This window comes from Dermacentor andersoni, chromosome 4 (genome assembly GCF_023375885.2).
Source record: "Dermacentor andersoni chromosome 4, qqDerAnde1_hic_scaffold, whole genome shotgun sequence".
NCBI lineage: Eukaryota > Metazoa > Arthropoda > Arachnida > Ixodida > Ixodidae > Dermacentor > Dermacentor andersoni.
Window position 1 is genome coordinate 213,987,945 of NC_092817.1, and position 19,972 is coordinate 214,007,916.

Below are 19,972 nucleotides of genomic sequence, written 5' to 3' on the forward strand. Positions count from 1 at the left end.
AGTTGCTTTCCTCAATGTGCCTACTTTCTTTTGTGCTCGCTACGATGTCGGTGATGTAGTCTTCGTTTCTGGGCTCTCCCGTGGTCGCGACACCATTATCTGCACTCACAAACTCGCCCACCGTTGATTCGAATGTCCCGGAAATTTTGACAGCTCGCTCCAAACTTCGGCAACACCGGCAACGGCTTTGTCGCATTCATTAAAATTTACAGCCATCACTGAGCATGCGGAAACCGAAACGTATGAAGAACCCCTCGTACACGGCCGTGCGTACGCGTCGGGCGCCAGGGGCACCGGGTTGCGAGTCTGGCCACTTTAGCCCTAATCGTGCCGAGAGTGCTCCTCGGAATCTTGCACGCAGCGGGGACATCCAACTTCTCATCGCGTTCGACGCAATTTATGATTTTGAGCTTCACGACGAAAGGCGAATCCTGCCGCTTCATCACGGCAACACTGCGGGAGAAGGCCCACAAGGCGCAAACACGATAAACCAGAAAAGCAGCCAGACAACTCGCACTTTCGCCATTTTGCACGAAGACAGCACAAGAGCCTCTGATTGGCTGTCTGAGCAAGCACTGAGGTGGGCCAGGATAATTTTTTGCTGGGGAGTGTCGATAGATAGTGATCTAAAGAAAGGAAGGATGCTTGATTCTGCAACCCGTGATGGAGCACGGCGAAGCGTCGTCAGGGGAGAGGGAATGGGAAGTGAAAGATGATAGAGAAAGAGGGAGGATGTGGCCTAATAGACTCCACTACGTGCGACAGGGGGAGTGTCGACGGCTCGCCCTAACAGCCCGAGGCAGCGCGGTCACGGTAGGGAGGGCGGTTGGATGGAGCCTCGCCGCCGGGTTTCCCCGCTACCGCGAGGGAAAGCCAACTTCTGGGGGACACTTTTCCGCCGCTTGACGTATATATCGGGAGTCACTGCAATATTTGTTCGATGTAAGCGTAATTTTTGCTACATATACTCATTGTAACAATACTGTGACCAGAAATTGTTCGATATATAGAATAATTCGATGTAAACGGGTTCGATATAGTCGGGTTCGACTGTAGTTCAAAAGATCATCGCTGACAACCACGAAAACGCGGTCATATACACCGATTCACTAAGCATACTTAAGGGGGGACACCCCACTTAAATTTTAATTTTTATTTGAGGCCACAGTTTGATAAAACTTCCATCACTTATGTATTTTGACATGCTGATTTCAAATATTCAGTTGGTTTTCCCATGCAACAAGTACTTTTCAAAATATAAGCAATTCATGTTTTTTTGTATGGACTAATTTGGAGGCAAGTTCTCTCTACAATGCTGGCTGTTAATGAAGGAGACTGGCACATCAAAATGATGTTGAATGATCAGAGGTTGCAGTGCTACAAGAATGAATGTTCTAAACTGATTTATGCCGAAGTTACAGCATGTCAAACTTTTGTAAGCAGAAGGCATTAGTGTAACCCTGAAGAAATTACTTTTTCAAAATTTCTGTAATGATATTTGTTCACATTTTAGGCCTACTGCACTCCCATTTTGTCCACTTTCCTGACGAAAAAAGAATTATTGCAATAAGATGAGTAGAACCAGAGATATCGTCACTCCAAAACTACACTACCATCAAAAATTTCGTTTTGAGAAAACGAGAAAAAACATTTCAGGACATGTTCATGGTGATTACGGCAAATGCTTGAATACTAAATTGATCAAGGATGATACAGGGGTCCAACCAGGCAAGAATGAAACTTTCGCTTCTTTAAGGGGGGACACTGTAATTCAAATAATGTTCATGATGTTTTCCATCAATATTCATGAAACTTTCCATTCTTGTTAAGACTTTTGTGCTGATTTCAAATATGTAATTATTTTTCCAATAGGCCTTTAGTTCTGAAGATAAATGAAATTCATTGTTCATAATTTGCAGAAACAATAGGGGAAAAAAATGCGCAACGAAATTCGTATTGGCGCATGCCTGGGTACTAGAAAACATAATGGTAGGAATACTATTTTGATATATCAAATATTAGTAATTTTATAGCAATTCAATCTTTACTGTTCGAATTGTGGCTACCCTACTGTCTGATCAATTGAAAATTTTTAAAGCATAAATTCCAAAATCTGACCCTGCATTGTGTACAAGAGAAAAGTCGGTGTATTGAGAAAATGAGAAAAAAGGAATACATTCACTTTTAATCAAAAGTACAGAAATAATTTTGCATTATGTTGCAGTGAAAGTGGCTAAAAGCCACCAGGAATGTAGTCGCTCTGACCGCGGCCACCCAAATGCGGCAAAAACATCGTTTAGTGCCGTTCGCCGATTCCCGGTGGCTTGCATCGCGCGTGCGGCAAGGTTGTTCACGAGGGTCGAGCTCCATGCCGACGCGATATCACCGCAACACGCGGACGTGATAACGATCTTTATGGCGAGGCCAGATTACCGCTCGCTTTTGCCTACTGCGCCGCTGTCGCCGCACACCTTGCACTTGACGACATCAGTCCGTTCACGGAGTCCTACTGAGGAAAGCGAAGCCTGCCTCGGCGTCGACTGGCGCGGCTGCAACGCCGTCGGCGCGAGTGAGCAAATCCAACACCCGCGTTGTTGCTGGCGTTGACGCAAGAACTCGAAGTTTTTTTGAGCATTCATCTCCCTCTGCAACAAATCCGCACGTTGCAACATTGCAGTGTCACGCCGAACGCAGCCGCTGTCCGTAACGATTTCACTCATTTGTGAGCTGGCTAGGCCTACTTCGGCATCATTTGCGGTTGGCGGCGAGCTACTCTCGATGCTTTTAGAAGGAATGGAGCGCTTTTGAAAGTTATAAGCTGATCGCTTCTTCTTTCTGCCGAACTTGTGCCTCGTGGCGAACTTTCCCGGTGGATCGGACATCCTTGGGCATGTGCCAACAAACCTACGAGACGCGCAGTCGCGTCGCCTGCGGAGTGGAGCAGACGATGGGAACCTCGCGCAGCCAACCACAGCACGCGTTTTTGGTCACGTGCGCTAGTCAACGAATCGGATCGCGCGTTCGGGCTTTTTTTCCTCCCCGGATTTCAACGTCACTGGCGTACCGACGGAGTCACTTTTGGCGGGAAATTAAAGAAGGAAGGCTCCTCTTTCCAACGAGACCAAGATGGCTGCGATCGCGCGCGTAGAAAAAGAGCTACGCACCGCGATAAAAAGGGCTGTTTTTGCGCGGAATTCAGCTCACAGTGATGTTACAAATTGATATTGCGGACGAAATACTCATCCCTGAGATTCGAAACTTGGTGAATTAAAGGAATATTAGCTGTAGATATCGAAAATTTCTTTTTCAAAAAATCGATTTTTTCGCGATTTTTTCGCCACGAAGAGCCGTGTCCCCCCTTAAGGCCCTACACGTGAAATTTGAATGTGAATCCCTGTTAGACGATACAGTGGAACCCCGCTTTTGCGACGACCCGGGTTTTTACGATGGATTAGCTCAGATCCGGTGAAGTCCCCATAGAAGCAATGCATTAAGAACCCCGGTTATCCGACGCCATTTTACGTCTGACCCGCGTGATACGACGACCCTCGCGAAGCGTGGGACGGAACGGCGGACGAAAGAAAAGTGCCGCGGGTCTCTTTCCCTGCTCCATCTCTCCGCATGCTGAGCGCTTGGCATCGCTCGACCGGTTCGCTCCGGCGTAGCTTTCTCCCCTGCCTCATCTCATCGTTCATTTCTCTTTCCCCCACCAGCAGCCACCCACGACGCTCGCTGTGCTGAAATAGCTCCTTCTCCACATTCACGTTCTCCCTTTCTTCTTGGCGGCGCCACCTCTAGTCGCGTTGGGGAAGCGTTTCTCTCCTTCTATATTCCCAGCAGCAGATCGCCGACAAGGTAGCACGGAGAGGCCTAGGTTTATTGGAAGTGTTCTTTGTCGTAATCCTAGCGACCAGCGTTCAGCGGAAGTTTTGATCTGTGTGGAGCAATGCCCCGCACAATTCCCAAAAGCAGACAGTTCTGTCGCTCTACGATAAGCTGAATATTATTAAGGAAGCGGAAAAGCGGCATGGAGCCACGAAAGCCAGCATTGCCCAAGACCTTAAGATACCCGAATCTTCGCTTAAGATGATCCTGGCAAACAAAGCAGTGATATTGCAGAATGCCAACAAGTTCGGGCTCAAGCGGAAAGCGGCAAAGGAAGGGCAGCATGAGAAGTTAGAAAAAGTTCTCGTCAAGTGGCTGCATCAAGCACGGAGCTCTGCGATCAACGTTGATGGCGCCATTCTAAAAAAAAAGGTGGACCTTGTGGCATTGCGTCTGGGCATTGACAACTTTCAGGCATCGAACGGGTGGCTGGATCACTTTAAAAAACGAAACAGGATTGTGTACAGCTGCTCCTGTGGAGAAAGTACTTCCGTGGACGTTTGGACGGTGAACGAGTGGATGGAGTCGCTGCCGGAGACGATTGCTGCATACAAGTCCTGTGACGTTTTCAACTCCGATGAGAGCGGTATTTTGTTACCATAAGCAGCCCAAGCAAACCCTTGTGCTTAAGAGTGACCGCTGTCCTGGTGGCAAACGTAGTAAAGAGCGTGTGATGGCACTATTCTGTGCTAACGAAGACGATTCTGAGAGGCTGCCTGTGCTCGTTGTTGGAAAGTTTGCAAAGCCACGGTGCTTTAAGAACTTGAAGATGCTGCCATGCAGCTACAACTTCAACAAAAAGGTGTGGATGACGTCTTCGCTCTTCAGCAATTTTTTGCAGCAGCTGGATAACGAAATGGGTGCCAAGGCGAGGAAAATATTGCTTTTCGTGGACCGCGCACCATGCCACCCACCCGATACGTCTAGCCTGAGAAACATAAAGGTTTTTTTTTCCACCCAACTGCACAATCGGGCTGGATGCTGGCATTATTAAGTGCGTCAAGCAAGGGTATCGGAAGAGGTTAGTGCAGCGTCAGCTGGTGGCTATGGAACACAGTGAGTCGGAAAGAAAGATCACTGTTATCGATGCCATTCATTTTATTGCCAGTTCGTGGAATGCAGTGTCGCGGTGGCTAACTCGTTCAAGCACTGTGGCTTTAAACGAGACTGCCTCCTCTGCTGGGGACGCAACAACCTCGATGCCGCTCAAGGTCAATGCAGGCTTCGCCGACTATGATTTCGAGGGTTTAAACCTCACCACGACCTTCGCTGAGTACATGGAGGCCGACGACAACATTGTGATCTGCGGTGAGGTGTCGCTGGATTACGCCATTGAGGAGGCTTTGCCTAGTGCCGACACCGCTGCGACATCGGATGAGGACGATGACGATGCCATAGATGCCGTGACTGTGCCTACCGTGTTCGCCGAGGTGTGGGGCACATGGACGGCATCCGGAACTTCATCTGCTCGCGTGCTGCCACAGAGGACCTCCTTTTGGACATTGCCCAATTCGAGCCAAAGCTCTTAGTTCACGGATCAAGCAAGGTCGAAAAGAAACTTACCGACTTTTTTTAAAGTTCGCGCCTGCTGGCACGAATCGCGGCAGTGGGCAGTGGAGTGCCGTAAAGGTTGGTTTGAATAAAGCAGGATTGGTACCTGTACTGGAGCAATAATTCTTATCACATTTACTTTTTTGGTAATTTGGGTTTCCAAGCCCTCCAGAGTATGTTAGTAGTTTACATTGAAGTTTCTCGTAAATCTGTCTCGCGAAATAAGTCGTTTTTTATAGGCATAATTTATGTTTGGATTTTACGACACCCGCATTTCACGACGCTTTTTCGCGGTCCCGAGAAAGTCGTATAATCGGGGTTCCACTGTATTTTAAACATGGTAACGGTAAACAAATATGGCAGATCAATTAGGTTTTGCTGGGTACCAAGCCAGATTGGGATGCTGGATAATGGAGCAGGGGATAATGGAGAAGTGGCAGCATACAAAGACGTAGCAAACACAACATTTTCATATGAAGATAGTATCAGCGCGATTCGGAAGGCCTTGAGGTCAAAATGACAACACAAAGGGGACCATTGTCTAAGCAACAAGCTAGATCTTACTAAACCCATAATTGGCAAGTGGAAGTTGTGCGCAGCAGTGAGCAGCAACGGTTCTATGAAGTGATCTTGTATCGACTTCGTATTGGACACACACATCTTACACATGATTATCTCCTTCGAAAAGAAAGCCTGCCAACTTCCGAAAAATGCCATGATCTCTTGCAGTGATACACATCCTTATGACATGTCCACACATCGAAACACTGAGACAAAAGCTTTTAAACAGCCTGTATAATTTACATATACCTTTACACCCTGCCCTATTACTGGCAGTTGACCCGCTAGTGTTATTTACTAATTTTTTTGACTTTTTAGAGACAACTGGTTATTTACACCAACTATAATGTAATGCAGGTTTACCTATTTTAGTGTTACGTTTTCTATTGTCTTGTGACTGGCGCAGCATGGCCTATGAGTGGTCTTTGCACCATTGAACCCCCAACTGACCAACCGTCATTGCCGATGCAAGACGAATGGCATATTGTAAGGGACACGTCATTGGGCATGTTGTAGCGTGATTTGCAGCACAAATGTGCCAATGGCGATACGGTGCATATTCACACAAGTTGTTTTGCTTCCATGCTGCAACCGTTTCTACCTTATCCTGAATGAAAATGCGCAACAAGCACTCCCAATGCATGTGATGGCGTACCGTGGTCTTGTGGCTGGCGACACAGGCCTTTAGGGTTAGTGTAACGATCAGTTTATGAAAGACCCTTCCGCAACATAAGTGGCTGTGACCTTTGTCTTTCATTTACAAAGTACAAAAAAGAAATTGTGCCTTCAACGGGGATAATTGGTTATACAAATTAGTTCCTACTTTTCATGATCTTGGGAGACTGTCTGATAGGTACAGAGTTTTCAGATAAGCTTCAGGTAGACATATTTTATATTTCGAATTATCAATATATGAAACTGTTTTGTGATCCCCGACATGGACTAGTGCATTGCGCTAGTCCCTGTCCCTTGATCTCTCGTCCTTGTCTGTGTTATGCGTTTTATTCTTCCTAAGCATTATGAACCAACTCGCCCAGCAACAAGCTTTATTGTAGTAGTAATTTGTGGTTTCTTTAATAAATTAGTAACTAAATAATATTGTAATAATAATAGCGACAAAATTATAAGGTTAGGAATGGAACAGAAGGCAATTCACTGTCAAGATTGTATGTGCATGCTGAAAATACCATCAAGGCAGAAAGCTGGGCTAGTTGGTGTGTCATGATTAATCAAAAGACTAGCGCAAATAGACTAGCGAAAAAACCGGTCTGCACCATAAAACATCAACGCAAGTTTGTACCCTGCATTGTGGGGGTCGTATACCGCATACCTCTCTCTTGCGGTAGATGCTATGTGGGGCAGTCTGGCCGGTGCCTAAATGAACGGCTACGAGAGCACCAAACGCTGGTAGATTCATTAGCAGGGGGCTGCCATTTGGCCAAGCATTGTAAGCGGTGCGGGTGCGTGCCTGCGTTTGATTCCACGTTGGTGCTTGGTAGGAGAGGCACAAGGTGGGGGCGCGATATTTGTGAGGCATATCACATTGACAGGGAAGGTGATAACTGTGTCAGCACGACATCACTTGCCTTGTCCAAAAAAGAAAAAATGTACTTACAGAATAGTTTGCCACATTTTGATTAGATTGTGCTTGTACTGTTTTAACCCTGTGTGTGCATGCACCACCGAAATGTATATATGTATTTTCTCTCGCAGTAAAACCTCAGTTGATATTTAGCGCTCGTCCTGTCGTCTTCTCTGTCTGTGTCCGTGTTATTTGCGCCAGTCTTTTGATTAATGAAAATACCATATTTACTCAAATCTAGGCCAGCGACTATGCTAAGCCGACCCCCAAATGCCCAAAGCCAGAAAAAATTAAAAAGCTTACCTCGAATGTAGGCTGAACAAAATATGCGTGGACTGCGTTCACAAAATGAAAACAGCATTTATTTAATATGTACATGCCGAGCTCACTACGTTATCATCACTGCTAGCCTCGTTGCATATAGACCAGACCACACACGCGCTCGTGGATGCGCGCAAGCTCGCTTCCGCAAGCATAGACAGTGCGGCATGGCTCGCACGCATAGAAACCCAGTGCAACCTCGGTGAACAGCTCTTCTCTCGGGCCAAGACGGACCAGGACGAATTTTTCTTCGACTGTGAGGCTTTTCTTTCCAGGAACCCGTACGGGTTTCCTTTGTAGCAATTGCTACGAACGGTTAGATGTCTGATTTTCCCTTTATTAATTATTTTTCTTCACCTTGCGGGTTTCCGCATATCTATTACGTCAAGCTCTTCTCTGTTACTCCTTGCTTATCTTCCTTATCGCTGTCCTCTCCTCGTTGCAGCACACATGAAAAGCGTCCCCTGTTGCGCCATCCAACGATGGACGTTTTTGTCATCGTTGCCGAAGTCTTGCTTGGCTGTAACGTTTGACAATGCCTCTGTGGCTAGCACAACTTTTCGTTTGAAAGCAGCAGCATAGTGGCATTGCCTGTTTGGTGCGATACGATAGCGCCACACTATGGGCCACGCCACACTTAGAGATGTCGCACGCCAAGCTATGTCGCTCGTGTACTTCAGTTGGCTACTGGCGTGGCTAGTGGTGGCTGCGATACTGACTTTTCTAAATGGCACAGCTATGCACCATATTTATCATATTCAATTACAAACTGCCGTGTTTCTTTAAATCCTCGAATCTAAGCCGTCCCTAGAGTTTGGTATATGATTATTTGAAGAAAACTATCGCCCTAGATTCGAATAAATACAGTATATGCCTACAGTGCAAGGTTACATGTGGATGCAGACTTGAAAATGCGAACAGCGTAGTTTTCTTTCTCTCTTGTCTCTGTACACGTCATCATTGGACTGTAAGCATATATTTTAGGATGACCCACCAACTAGCTCAAACTTGTGCCTTGCGCACATGAGCTTGGCACATATGCTGTTATAAGATTAGTGGATGAGGTTGATAATTGAGGCAAGAGTGAAGCAGGCAAGCAGCGCGTAGCATCCATCTCATTGTCATCCAAAGAAATGCATTATCTTGACAGCACACTGATGTGCTCTATGGATAAATGTGCCCTGTTTTCTGCTCAATAAGTTTGCTGCAAGTTGTGCTTTGTGGTTCTATTTTCAAGTCTTTTGCCTGAAGGTGCTAAACAGACCCAAATTTCAATCCTATAGTCATATCCCAGACTACTCCAGCCCTGTTCCCTAACATTGCATGCACGGTACAACATTTTCAAGTTAGCTCGCAGCACTCGGAACAAATAAATAGAGAAAAAGTGTTTGTGAAAATGCTTTACTGGAATACAAAACTGCGTAGAATTTAATGGCGAGTATATATTGAGAAAATGTAATGGTCTGGATACTGTGTTGATTATCTCATTTTGCTGCAGGCCATGCGTCAGTGGTGGGAGATGAAGGCAAATCATTTTGATGTGATCCTCTTTTTCAAGGTGAGTCTTCCATTTCTTTGTCAACCTTAGTGCATTTAATTTGGTGGGAAAGCATTAATGATAGGTGGCATGGGGACTTGTGTGCTTCAATAAATGAGTCTCCTGATTAGCACAACTCTTCCAATGTGTGCTGTAGCGAAATGAAAAAAAAAAAGAAAGAATGGTACTAGCTTGACAGTTTACAGTTCCTGTTCTTGTGGTTACAATCATGCTGTCAGTCAAGGACACTCCACTAACTGTTGGAAAAGAGGCCAGGGCTGTGACACAACCACAGGCAACAGTCATAATTTAAAAAAAAATTTTTAAGGGATGCTTGTAGAATGGAAAGTTGGGAGAGTTCGTACAGATTCATTTTCTGATAGAATTGAGCATGCACAGATGACCAGTACCACAAAAAAAGGAAGACATGGACAGATGTGCTCATAAATTGTGCGCGCTTACTGCTACAAGAGCTTGTTTCAAAAATAGTGGCTGTAAGAACTCGAAAGGCAGTATGCAGATTTACACTGGCCTAGTAGAAAAACGTATGTACACTTTTTCTATCAATTGGCAAACATTGTCTTGAAGTGAAGGGTTTGACAAAAGCATGTCGGCTCGAAATTAATCATAGTCGAAGGTAAAAATGTAGGTTAAACTCAAATGTGTTGTATATTTATTGTCTAGTCACAACATATTGGAAAATTTTCTTTCTGGCTATTTCTACAGGGTAATTCCTCAAGAGATTGAGCATACATGTTCGCTTGATATTTTTCTTTTCTCTTCAGTTTTTTTTATGTTATGTAGTTATATTCAAACTGCTCGAAACTAAAAATTTGATTCCCCAAAAGTGCTCCCAGCATGCAAAAAAGAAATTCATATATATTTTGAGAATAAAAACAGCAACACCGCAGCACAGGACAAGTGAGTAAAGAGCACAGGACAGAGCAAGGGCATATATATTTTAAGGTGATGCTGTGGGCATCCTGCTCCCGCTAACTGCAATATTTTCTCACTTAACGGTCGAATGCTCTGACAGCCTAAGATGCGTTTTGTTGTTTTCCTATTGCGTGGTTCTTTAACAGGGCGGCGGGAAACCAAAACGAAATCGAGCCAGTGGGCGACGCCAGATGCCGCCTGCTGCAAGAAATGGTGGCACGTTTGGATTATTGCCTACTAAGAGCGTGCAGTACCCTACTAATGGCACTATTGGCGGCGAGGAGTTAGAGTCACCATCTGTCGGAAGCGCCTCCCTTGCGTAGTATGAGGGATCACGCGGCGCGCTCCTCATAGGTTTCACTTATGGTGCTCAATAAAAACACCACGCGGCAGCCCTCCTGGACCTTTATGCAGGTACTCTCAAAACGAAGGAAATTTTTGACTGTCGACATAATAATCTTGGGCAAACTGAAAGCACAGAATCGTTTACAGACACTATCTCTTTACCGAATACGTACAGTGAATGCCACTGCGCGCTATTGTCGTGATGGAGTCTCCCAAACCGGCTTCTTGCATGAAAGGTAGGCAAACGCTGAAAGTAAACTATGTGAAGTATGCTCTTATAGTGGGCTGTCTGTATAACCAAATGGGGCATAACAGAATAGAGCCTCAATCCAGCGATCGCACGGGTTCGCAGTGACCGACTGCGCATCTGCATGGATGTCTGCACACAATGGTTTGCTTTCGCTGTGAACGCGTTTTTGCACCATGCCGTGAGCTTTTGGCCGCAGCATGTGAGCATTTGACAGCACACTAGCAACCGTTGTTGCGTGGACGCTATTGGAACTGTTCAAAAATAATTCAGTTATAGAGACTTCGATGCCTAGCTACGGCGACTGTGATGTGCCGTCGTGACGATTCAATCTTTTTTTTGTTCTCTAACTTCTTGGACATTTCAATATTATTTCTCAAGTTGCATCGCACTGTATGTTCATCGGTCTTCAAAGCGTGCGATTTCCCTCTGCTTGATTTTCATAATCTGGTGGATTAATTCATAACACAAACATGACCATATGCCGTGCCTTTTTTTTAATGTGCGTCTTACCGCTCCCTTTCCGTTCCAGTGAACTTGCCAGTATCTAGCATCAACAAGTTCATAGACCAAACCGTCATGATATTAGCTGGGCAGCGGGCACGGGCGAGCGTCTCAGTGCGTGTTTTCTGCTACTCACTGAACATCGCGCAGTCCTGGCGTGTAGCAGAAATGTTCCTCGCGTTTGTGCTTGCTGCGTACCCGAGTTGTAGCCGATGGCTGTCTGCAGGTTCTAAGTTTCGCCAGCCAAGCTTTACGCAGCTCCTTGCCCTGTGGTTACGTGTGAATAAGGCTGACGGCGGGCTCCGTTGCATGCGTCCGGCACTGCGGCACCGAGCAGTAGCCTACCATGCTGCACACCTCCAATGGCAGCCACTACCTATTATAGTACTCTCAAATGTTGTCTAGCAGACACCCGAGGCGGTAAAGCCTCACCACTTAATCAGAACTGCGGCGCAGGTGGGACTTTCATTTCGTTTAACTTTCGTTTTCAGCTCGCTTCGGCGCTTCCGAAGCAGCCGACGCGGCCGCTGTGTCCACGTGATCCCTCGTGCCACGTCACGCCGACAGTGGCGCTAGCTTTTCCAGTGGTCGAGCTCGCCGCCAATACACCACGCTCTGTAAAACAGATAGGTGAAGGTACTTATGGCAATAGGGTTGGCGGCGATAGCTGTAAATGCTGCATGTGACGACCTGGGCAGAGATGTGCTGGTACCGGAAAAAGAGACTGTATGTGCTGTTTTCACGTGAGACGGGTGGCCGTATACTGCTCTTGATCGCGTGCGTCTTGCCGGAAAATGCATACAGTGCAGTCCATTTATAACGATACCACATATGATATTGTTACGTATAGCTGAAGCTGAATGCTATTTACAATTTATTTACAAGGAAGCTAACGGAGGCCAAAATGGCGATGCTATACAAACCGGCACACACGTCGTCTTCTTTCTCCTAAGTACAGCCCCACTGTGGCGGCTGTTCCGTAGCATCACCCCCGGCTGTAGAAGCACCGTCCCGGTGCTTAATCTACACATCCGCGGCGAAAGGTGTGTGGTATGGCTTTAGTCTCGCCACGTGAATGATGTCACTTGCAGCTGATGATGACGCTAAGAGGTCAGCGGAGATGATTTCATACGTGACATCTGTCACTTCTCGCACCACACGGTAAGGGCCAGTGTAGTGCGACAGCAGCTTTTCGGAAAGCCCCACACGTCGAATGGGTGACCAGATAAGCACCAGAGAACCCGGAGGAAAGTGCACGTCGCAATGGTGGCAATCATAGAGGCGTCCCTGATGCTCCTGTGAGGCCTCGAGACGGGTGCGGGCGAGCTGGTGCGCGTGGTCGGCGTGTGCGATCGCGTCGCGCGCGTATTCAGTGGCTGAACATGTGGCCGACGCAGAGCGTGCGCCAACGCACAGAGGGAGACACGGAGCTAACTGCTCCTGATGAAAACCGGACAAGGACTGAGCCGGCTCGCGGCCGTTTATTACTAAAAAGGACTTCACACGCCAGATGACACCTCCTTATTGGTCCCAGCTCGTCACATGACAGAAGGGGGGTGCGCCATCTAGCTAAACTACTATCAAACATAAATGTATGATAACACAGAGATCTGGCAGGGGGCGACACTATACTACATCATCCCCCCCTGGAAACAAAGTAAGCATACAGTGAAACGCGCACACATGACGCGCACTTAAGTCCAAGGACAAATTCAGTTCGTTCCCGCTCAAGTTCACATACACGCGCACCAGTCTTGGGCACCAAAACACAGGCAGTCAGTCAAAACAAAATCCGACGAAGAACACGGCACAAGACTCACTGCACCGCAACAAGGAACACATTTTATACCTGTGTGAACGAAAACTGAACTGTCTCCTAAATGTCACAGCGAGGCCCCTAGCCGTGGCATTTCGAAGACAGCAATACGCTCTAGATTCAAGAGGCATAATCATCGAGCCACGGAGGCCGTTTTCTGTTGCGCTGAGGACGCGTGCGTACCTCAGAAGAACTTTGGGGGTTGCGACGCGTATTGGTCGACTTTGAAGACCCAATTGTCCCACTACTATTTCCCTCCCCCTGGTTGGAAAACTGAATGTGGTTGTCGCTCAAAGGTGGAGAGGGTTGCCCAGGAAGCTCCTCTTGACGTCCCAACAAGTCCTGGGATGCTACCGATTCCCCCACGGAATCTGAAACGATTGCTGACTGTGTAGACTCGGAAGTGATACAGTCAGACGAACTACTTAACTGATGCTTATGACTATGAAAGGACGATGTCACGACAGACGAGTCATCGGAATGACTATCCAGGTTTGAATACGAGTACAAAAAATCTTTAGCAGTTGTGGACAATATACTATGTTTTGAATTATCTACTACTGTGGTTAACTTAGACGCATTCCACGTCTTCCCATCACTGAGTACAAAAGAGGATGGTCCTACCTGGGCTTTAACTGTACGAGGTTTACTGTACTTGAAAAATGCTTTCTTGGTAAGTTTTACTTGGACGGTGTCTCCCACCTTGATATGAGTTGCCTGAGCACCTCTACGTTTGTCTACATACTGTTTAGTTTGCCCCTGTTTCTGCGAGACTCTCTCGCGAACTTGACTGTTCTGAACTGCTGTGTGCTTATGCAACCTAAAGTTGCTAATATCTATCTTCGAACGAGGTTGACGACCATGAAGTAGGAAAGCTGACCCGTTGTAGTATGTGGCGTAATCCTATAGGAACCCAAGAATTCTGAAATGCTTTTCGAAGCATCTCGACCTTCAAGCCTAGCTACCTGCAGATGTTCCTTAATGACTCGGTTGAACCTTTCTATTTGGCCATTTCCCTGAGGATAATAGTTGCAGGAGAAAAAATGAGCGATTCCCTTTTCCTTTAGGTACTCTTGGAATTGTTTTGAAACAAACTGCGGACCATTGTCCGTAACTATAGAGTTTGGCAACCCTTCACGGCTGAAAGCCCAGTCAAGAAGTTTAATGACATCATCTGTGGAGATGGAATTAGTACCAAGTACTTCAGGCCACTTTGAGTAGTAATCAACTAGGGTGACTAGATACCTAGGGTAGGACGTGTTTGATGGACCAATGATGTCCATTCCCAATTTCTGCCAAGGCCTGTTCGGCCATTCGACTGGCTGCAATGGAGCTACATGAGGCTTTGCAGACTTGTCTGCCAGCTTACATACATGACAATGCTTTACATACTGTTCAACAGTGCTATCCATCTGGGGCCACCAATAGCGTTCACGAAGAAGCTGCTTGGTACGTACTATACCCTGATGATTTTCATGTGCCAGCTGTAGAAATGTCGGTATTAGAACAGTGGGTATTACGACACGATCACCATGCATGAGTAATCCATCTACAAAGGACAATTCTTCATTTACATGAAAGTAAGCTATTAAAGCATTGTCTATGTTTTTCTTAGAAGGCCAACCCTCTTCTAGGCATTTACTGACCTTCTGAAGAGTTTCATCTGTGCTCGTAGCAAGTTGCACTGTTTCCTTGTCAACGACCGATGTGACTAAGGATACTATTTCTTCCTCCTGAACTACATTCTGTGAATCCTTTACTGGAAGTCTAGACAAGGCATCAGCTACTAAATTTTCTGACCCTTTGCAATATTCAATCTGAAAGTTGTAATATAGGAGCCTGGCTGACCATCTTGAAATGCGAAGAGGTTGACGACCTGAGTCGCCAGCGGACAGTAATGCAACTACTGCTTGATGGTCAGTTCGAAGAGTGAACCGTCTACCCCAGAGGTAAACATGCCATTTTTCACATGCGAACAGACATGCTAGCGCTTCACGCTCTCCTACAGAATACTTTTGTTCAGCTACTGACAAAGTTCTAGATGCAAAAGCTACAGTTTCTAGCTTAGAACCATACGGTTGTTGTAACACGTCACCAACACCGTTAGATGCATCAGTCGTGACTACCACAGGCAATTCAGGGTTGAAAATCTTAATAACAGGGGAACATGTAAGACGAGCTTTCAACTGATTGAAGCTACGTTGTGCATCATCAGACCAAGCAAAATTTTGCCCTTGCCTGAGCATGAGGCGAAGCGGTTCTACAAGTTCTGCATAATGATCAATGAACTTGGCATAGTAACCAGCTAATCCTAAGAAGGATTGCAATATCTGTAGGAGCAGGCGCATTCAGGATTGCTTTTACCTTGCTCTCTGTAGGCGAAATGCCTTCAGCTGAAATTTTATGGCCCAGAAAAGTCAGTTCTCTCACAGAGAAGTTTCATACCACTGTTTGAAATGCAAAGCAAGACTTCTCTTAAGTTAGCATCATGCTCAGGTTTTGTCCGACCCCATTCCAAAATGTCATCAAGGTAACAGACAACATTCTTACAACTCTGCAAGATTTGTGACATCATTTTCTGAAACACTGCTGGCGCGGATGCCAAGCCAAAGCAGACACGCTTGAATCTGAATAAGCCTTCATGAGTTATGAATGTAGTGAGCTTTCCACTATCTTTATCCAGTAACAGCTGATAATAAGCAGATGCTAGATCCAGCTTAGAAAAATATGTGGCACCATGAAACATTTGTAATAACTCTTCTACGTGCGGCAAAGGATACCCATCAATGACAATTGCCTTATTCGGTTCCCGTAGGTCAACACAGAGCCGGATGGCTCCATCCTTTTTGCGCACCACGACGAGTGGAGACACCCATTCAGAAGCCTCGACGCGCTCGATGACGTCGCAGTCCTCGAGACGTCGCAGTTCATCTGTCACCTGGTCACGGAGAGCCAGGGGTAGTCTGCGCAACTTTGAAGATACTTGTTCCATACCTTGCCGCCGATGTATTCGGTGCACTAAGTTTTTGACTAGTCGCAACTCGCCACTGAAGAGGTGATCAAAACCCGGAGGCACACCTGTGGGGCTCTGTACTGGAGGAAGCGAAGCCAGGCAGCATGTCAGTGACGTACCGACGATTTGTATCCCCAAGCGCTGGATGGCGTCAAGACCCAACAGTGACGTTCCTGTAGATGTTACGTGGAACGTGACTGAGCACGACCTTTGAAGAAACTGGACAGTGGCTTGGAAAAGGCCTTGAATGTCGATGCGTTGCTTGGAGAAATTCCTCAAGTCCACTGCTGTTTTTGACAGTCTGTGCTGTCGACCAAAGTGCTTTCCAAAATCTTCGGCCGTCATCAATGACACAAACGCTCCTGTGTCCACGAGCAGCCGCATGGCGACGCCGTTAACCACGACCGGGACTTGTAGATCCCTTTTAGCTTCCAAAGTGCTCCCCGTCAAGACAGACGCGGACGGCTGTCCTGCGGAAGTTGAAGACAGTGTCTCTGCGGGAGAGACGTGCTGAGCAGTACGGGATTTTTGACATACTGATGCAAAATGGCCCAATGTCTGGCAGGCATTGCACCGCCGGTTCCTTGCTGGACAATTCCTGTACGTTGCAATATGTTTCGTGCTGCCACACCGGTTGCATGAACTACGGTCGAAATTTGGGTCCTTCTTCACGTCCTGTGCTTCATTGTGGGTCCTGAAAAATGTCGCTCATCTAGGCGGCCTCCCGGAAGACGTTGGCCATCTTGGCGGCTCCTCGGAAGAAGTCAGCCATCTTCATGGCCTCCCGGATTACGTCGGCCATCTTGGCGGCTCCCCGGAAGAAGTCAGCCATCGTGGCTCGTCGACGGAGCGCCAAGTTGAGCTGCCTGGATTCTTTGAATTTCTTCGGTGTCGAACGCGCGGTTCGCTCATTGCAGGGCTTCTAAAGAGCGTCCAATTTCTTCTGCCTTGTCCAGGGACAGGGTTTCGCCATGAGCTAACAGCTTTTCGCGAACGCCGACGTTCGCTACGCCATGTATTATTTGGTCTCGGACACGCTCATTGTAGGTTGTGCCAAAGTTGCCCTGTACCGCCTTCTCTTTCAGTGCGGTCACGAATTCCAGAAATCCTTCTCCCTCGAACTGCCTTCGACTGGTGGATTCGGGCCTCTCCGCCAGAACATTTGTTGACGCGGCAAACAGCCGGTCAAGCCGCTGCGAGAGTTTCTGGAACTCTGACGCTGGCGGGACCGCTTCACTTGACGTTGACGCTGCGCCGGTCGACTGCCTTGGTGCCTCGCTTGACGCTGACGCTGTGCCGGTTAACTGCCTTGCTGCTTCCTGCTCCTCGTCTGCAAAGTACTTCCGTTGTCCCTCACGCCCGAGAGCGCTGACGAGCGCGGACGCTCGTCATGCGTCCGTCCAGTCGCCACCGCCGGCCGCTTCGAGGTGGGTCTGAAAAATTTTTTTCCGTCTATATTAACGGTGGCCCGGGCACTTCAAGAAAAACGGGAAGGTTCGCCTTAAAAGAAGCCATGCCCGCTAGCGTGCAGGAGACAGTGCAGGAGGCAAGCCGGAGCTCGCAGCAGGAATGGGGCAAGGAAGAACAAAGGGGGCGAGAAGGCCTAGGCTCGGAAGCCTCGCGACGCCAAGTGCGTCGGCGGCGTTTGCAGCCCGTGCAGACACGTAAGGGATGCTTCACTTACGAAGCTCGTTGGTTTCCCGGGGCTTTGGTCGGAACCGCAGCGGGAATACCATCCTCGTCGCCATAGGATGTTGTGTCGGCAGCGGCAGGCAAGCGGGGGCCCCCGACCAGCGAACGCGCGCCGAGCGCCGACGCAGAGAGGGAGACACGGAGCTAACTGCTCCTGATGAAAACCGGACAAGGACTAAGCTTACTCCTGGCCGTTTATTACTAAAAAGGACTTCACACGCCTGATGACACCTCCTGATTGGTGCCAGCTCGTCACATGACAGAAGGGGGGTGCGCCATCTAGCTAAACTACTATCAAACATAAATGTATGATAACACAGAGATCTGGCAGGGGGCAATACTATACTACAGTCTGCATCCTGGGAGAGCGAGGCTCAGCGCCCGCGGAGCATTGCCAAGCCTGAAGCGAGTGAGTACGGAAGCCTCGTGGGTGGTCCGAATTTCTTATGTAAATAGCTACTCCTATCTCTTTGACTCCGATGATGTCGCGGCTCTGGGAGCCGCGTGGCCGCGGGCCATGGGTGCCGCTACGGGCTGACTGGTATTGCGGCCTGGCACCGGGCACTTCGACACCGTCTGGGATGGTGGGCACCGTCAACTCGGATGCTGTGTGCACCGAGCGGGGTAGGACCACCTAACAGAGCTTACGTCTCCTCGCGGCTGCCTGTCTTGTGCCCATTTTTGTTGTTTTTTGGATGCCAGTTGTTGTCAGGGTAGCGACACTTTAGGCCTAAGGCTTTACGAAGCTGCCTGTCGCCGAGTGTTTGCCGAGTGTGTTGAGCGTACACAGCGTGAGCGGAGTCACCCCTGGTTTGCCGTCACCTGCACGTCGTCTGCGCTGCTGCCCCAAACTACCTGGGCGATGGTGATGCTGGGGCCAGTTCGGCGCAGCGACATCGGCGGCCACCGGTATCCAGCTCGCAAACCTCGACGGTGGAGAAAAGAGCCGGCGGTCACCAACAGCTACTGCGGCTTTCGCCAGCATGGCGCGAGCGACGCTTGCTCGTGCCGACTACTGCATCGCCGTTTCCGGAGTTCTGGCCTGGAATCGTGCCGTCGAGTATGCAGAGCTGCTGCTGTGACTAGTGGTGTACCCAAGGGCAATGTCAGCTCACATGTTATGGACAGCGTGTGGACATTTCCTCTCTGCGGTCACTGTTGCATGTACTACTTTGTACGAGAAGCATGCATTGATTGATGTTAGATCGTGTGACTTGTTTCGCCGGAATATGTAGTGATTTAAGGTTGGGGAGATGTGGGGATGCGCGACTCTCACGCGTTCCCTGATATCTTGTTTTCCCGCATAGCTCCCTTCTCCGGCAATCCGGCTTCGCCGCGTGGCCTGGGGCCCGCGGCGGATGGTGTGGTTGATGCGCAGTACGAGAGATGGCGTGAGTGTTGCGCTGCTAACGCCGCCTGCCGGCAGGGTTACTTGGGCGCAAAGAGGAGAAGGCTCTCTCTCTTGGATTCGAGGTCTTCAAGTGGTGCGGACGTTCCGCGCGTGCCGGCATGGGGGCGAACATATTCGCTCGCTATCCGGTCGTGGTGAGTCGGACTTCCTAGATTTGTCCCGTTCCCATCGGCATGTTTTGGGGATAGCAACTCGGCTAGTAGGCATTGATCTATGAAAGGTGCAATAAATGCCCTTGTGATTGTTTGCACTACTGTGTTGTCATGCCTTTGTCCCAAGAGTACGGCGGAGGAGAAGCCCACAATTCAAAATGGGTGTTACTCGTACCAATGCAAGAGTTTTGGTTTGCATTTATTGTGCTAGTGCCAATCTTTGTGTCCCCACGCTGGAGAATGTAACCAACATGGAAAGTTTGTTGGAAGGCATGGAAGCGCTGTGCCTTTGCTGCTCCCTAGCCACAGATTGTGCATTGAGTGAATGCGAGCGCTGCCCATGGAGTAAAAGCCTCACTTTGGCTAGTCTGTGAGTGGTTGACGAGGACGAAGTCGCATTTTCTGTTTGGGAATGTGGC

General features: G+C 48.1%; 1 protein-coding gene across 1 annotated transcript in view; it reads left to right on the top strand.

Annotated features, from left to right (window-relative positions):
* The window catches only part of LOC126538462 (DNA mismatch repair protein Msh6-like), a 463,753-nt gene that overhangs the window by 131,875 nt on the left and 311,906 nt on the right, over positions 1–19,972 (top strand). The window contains exon 9 of the mRNA XM_050185304.3: positions 9,399–9,458. Coding sequence (XP_050041261.2) covers positions 9,399–9,458 — 60 coding nt within the window. The remainder of the gene's footprint in view (positions 1–9,398; positions 9,459–19,972) is intronic.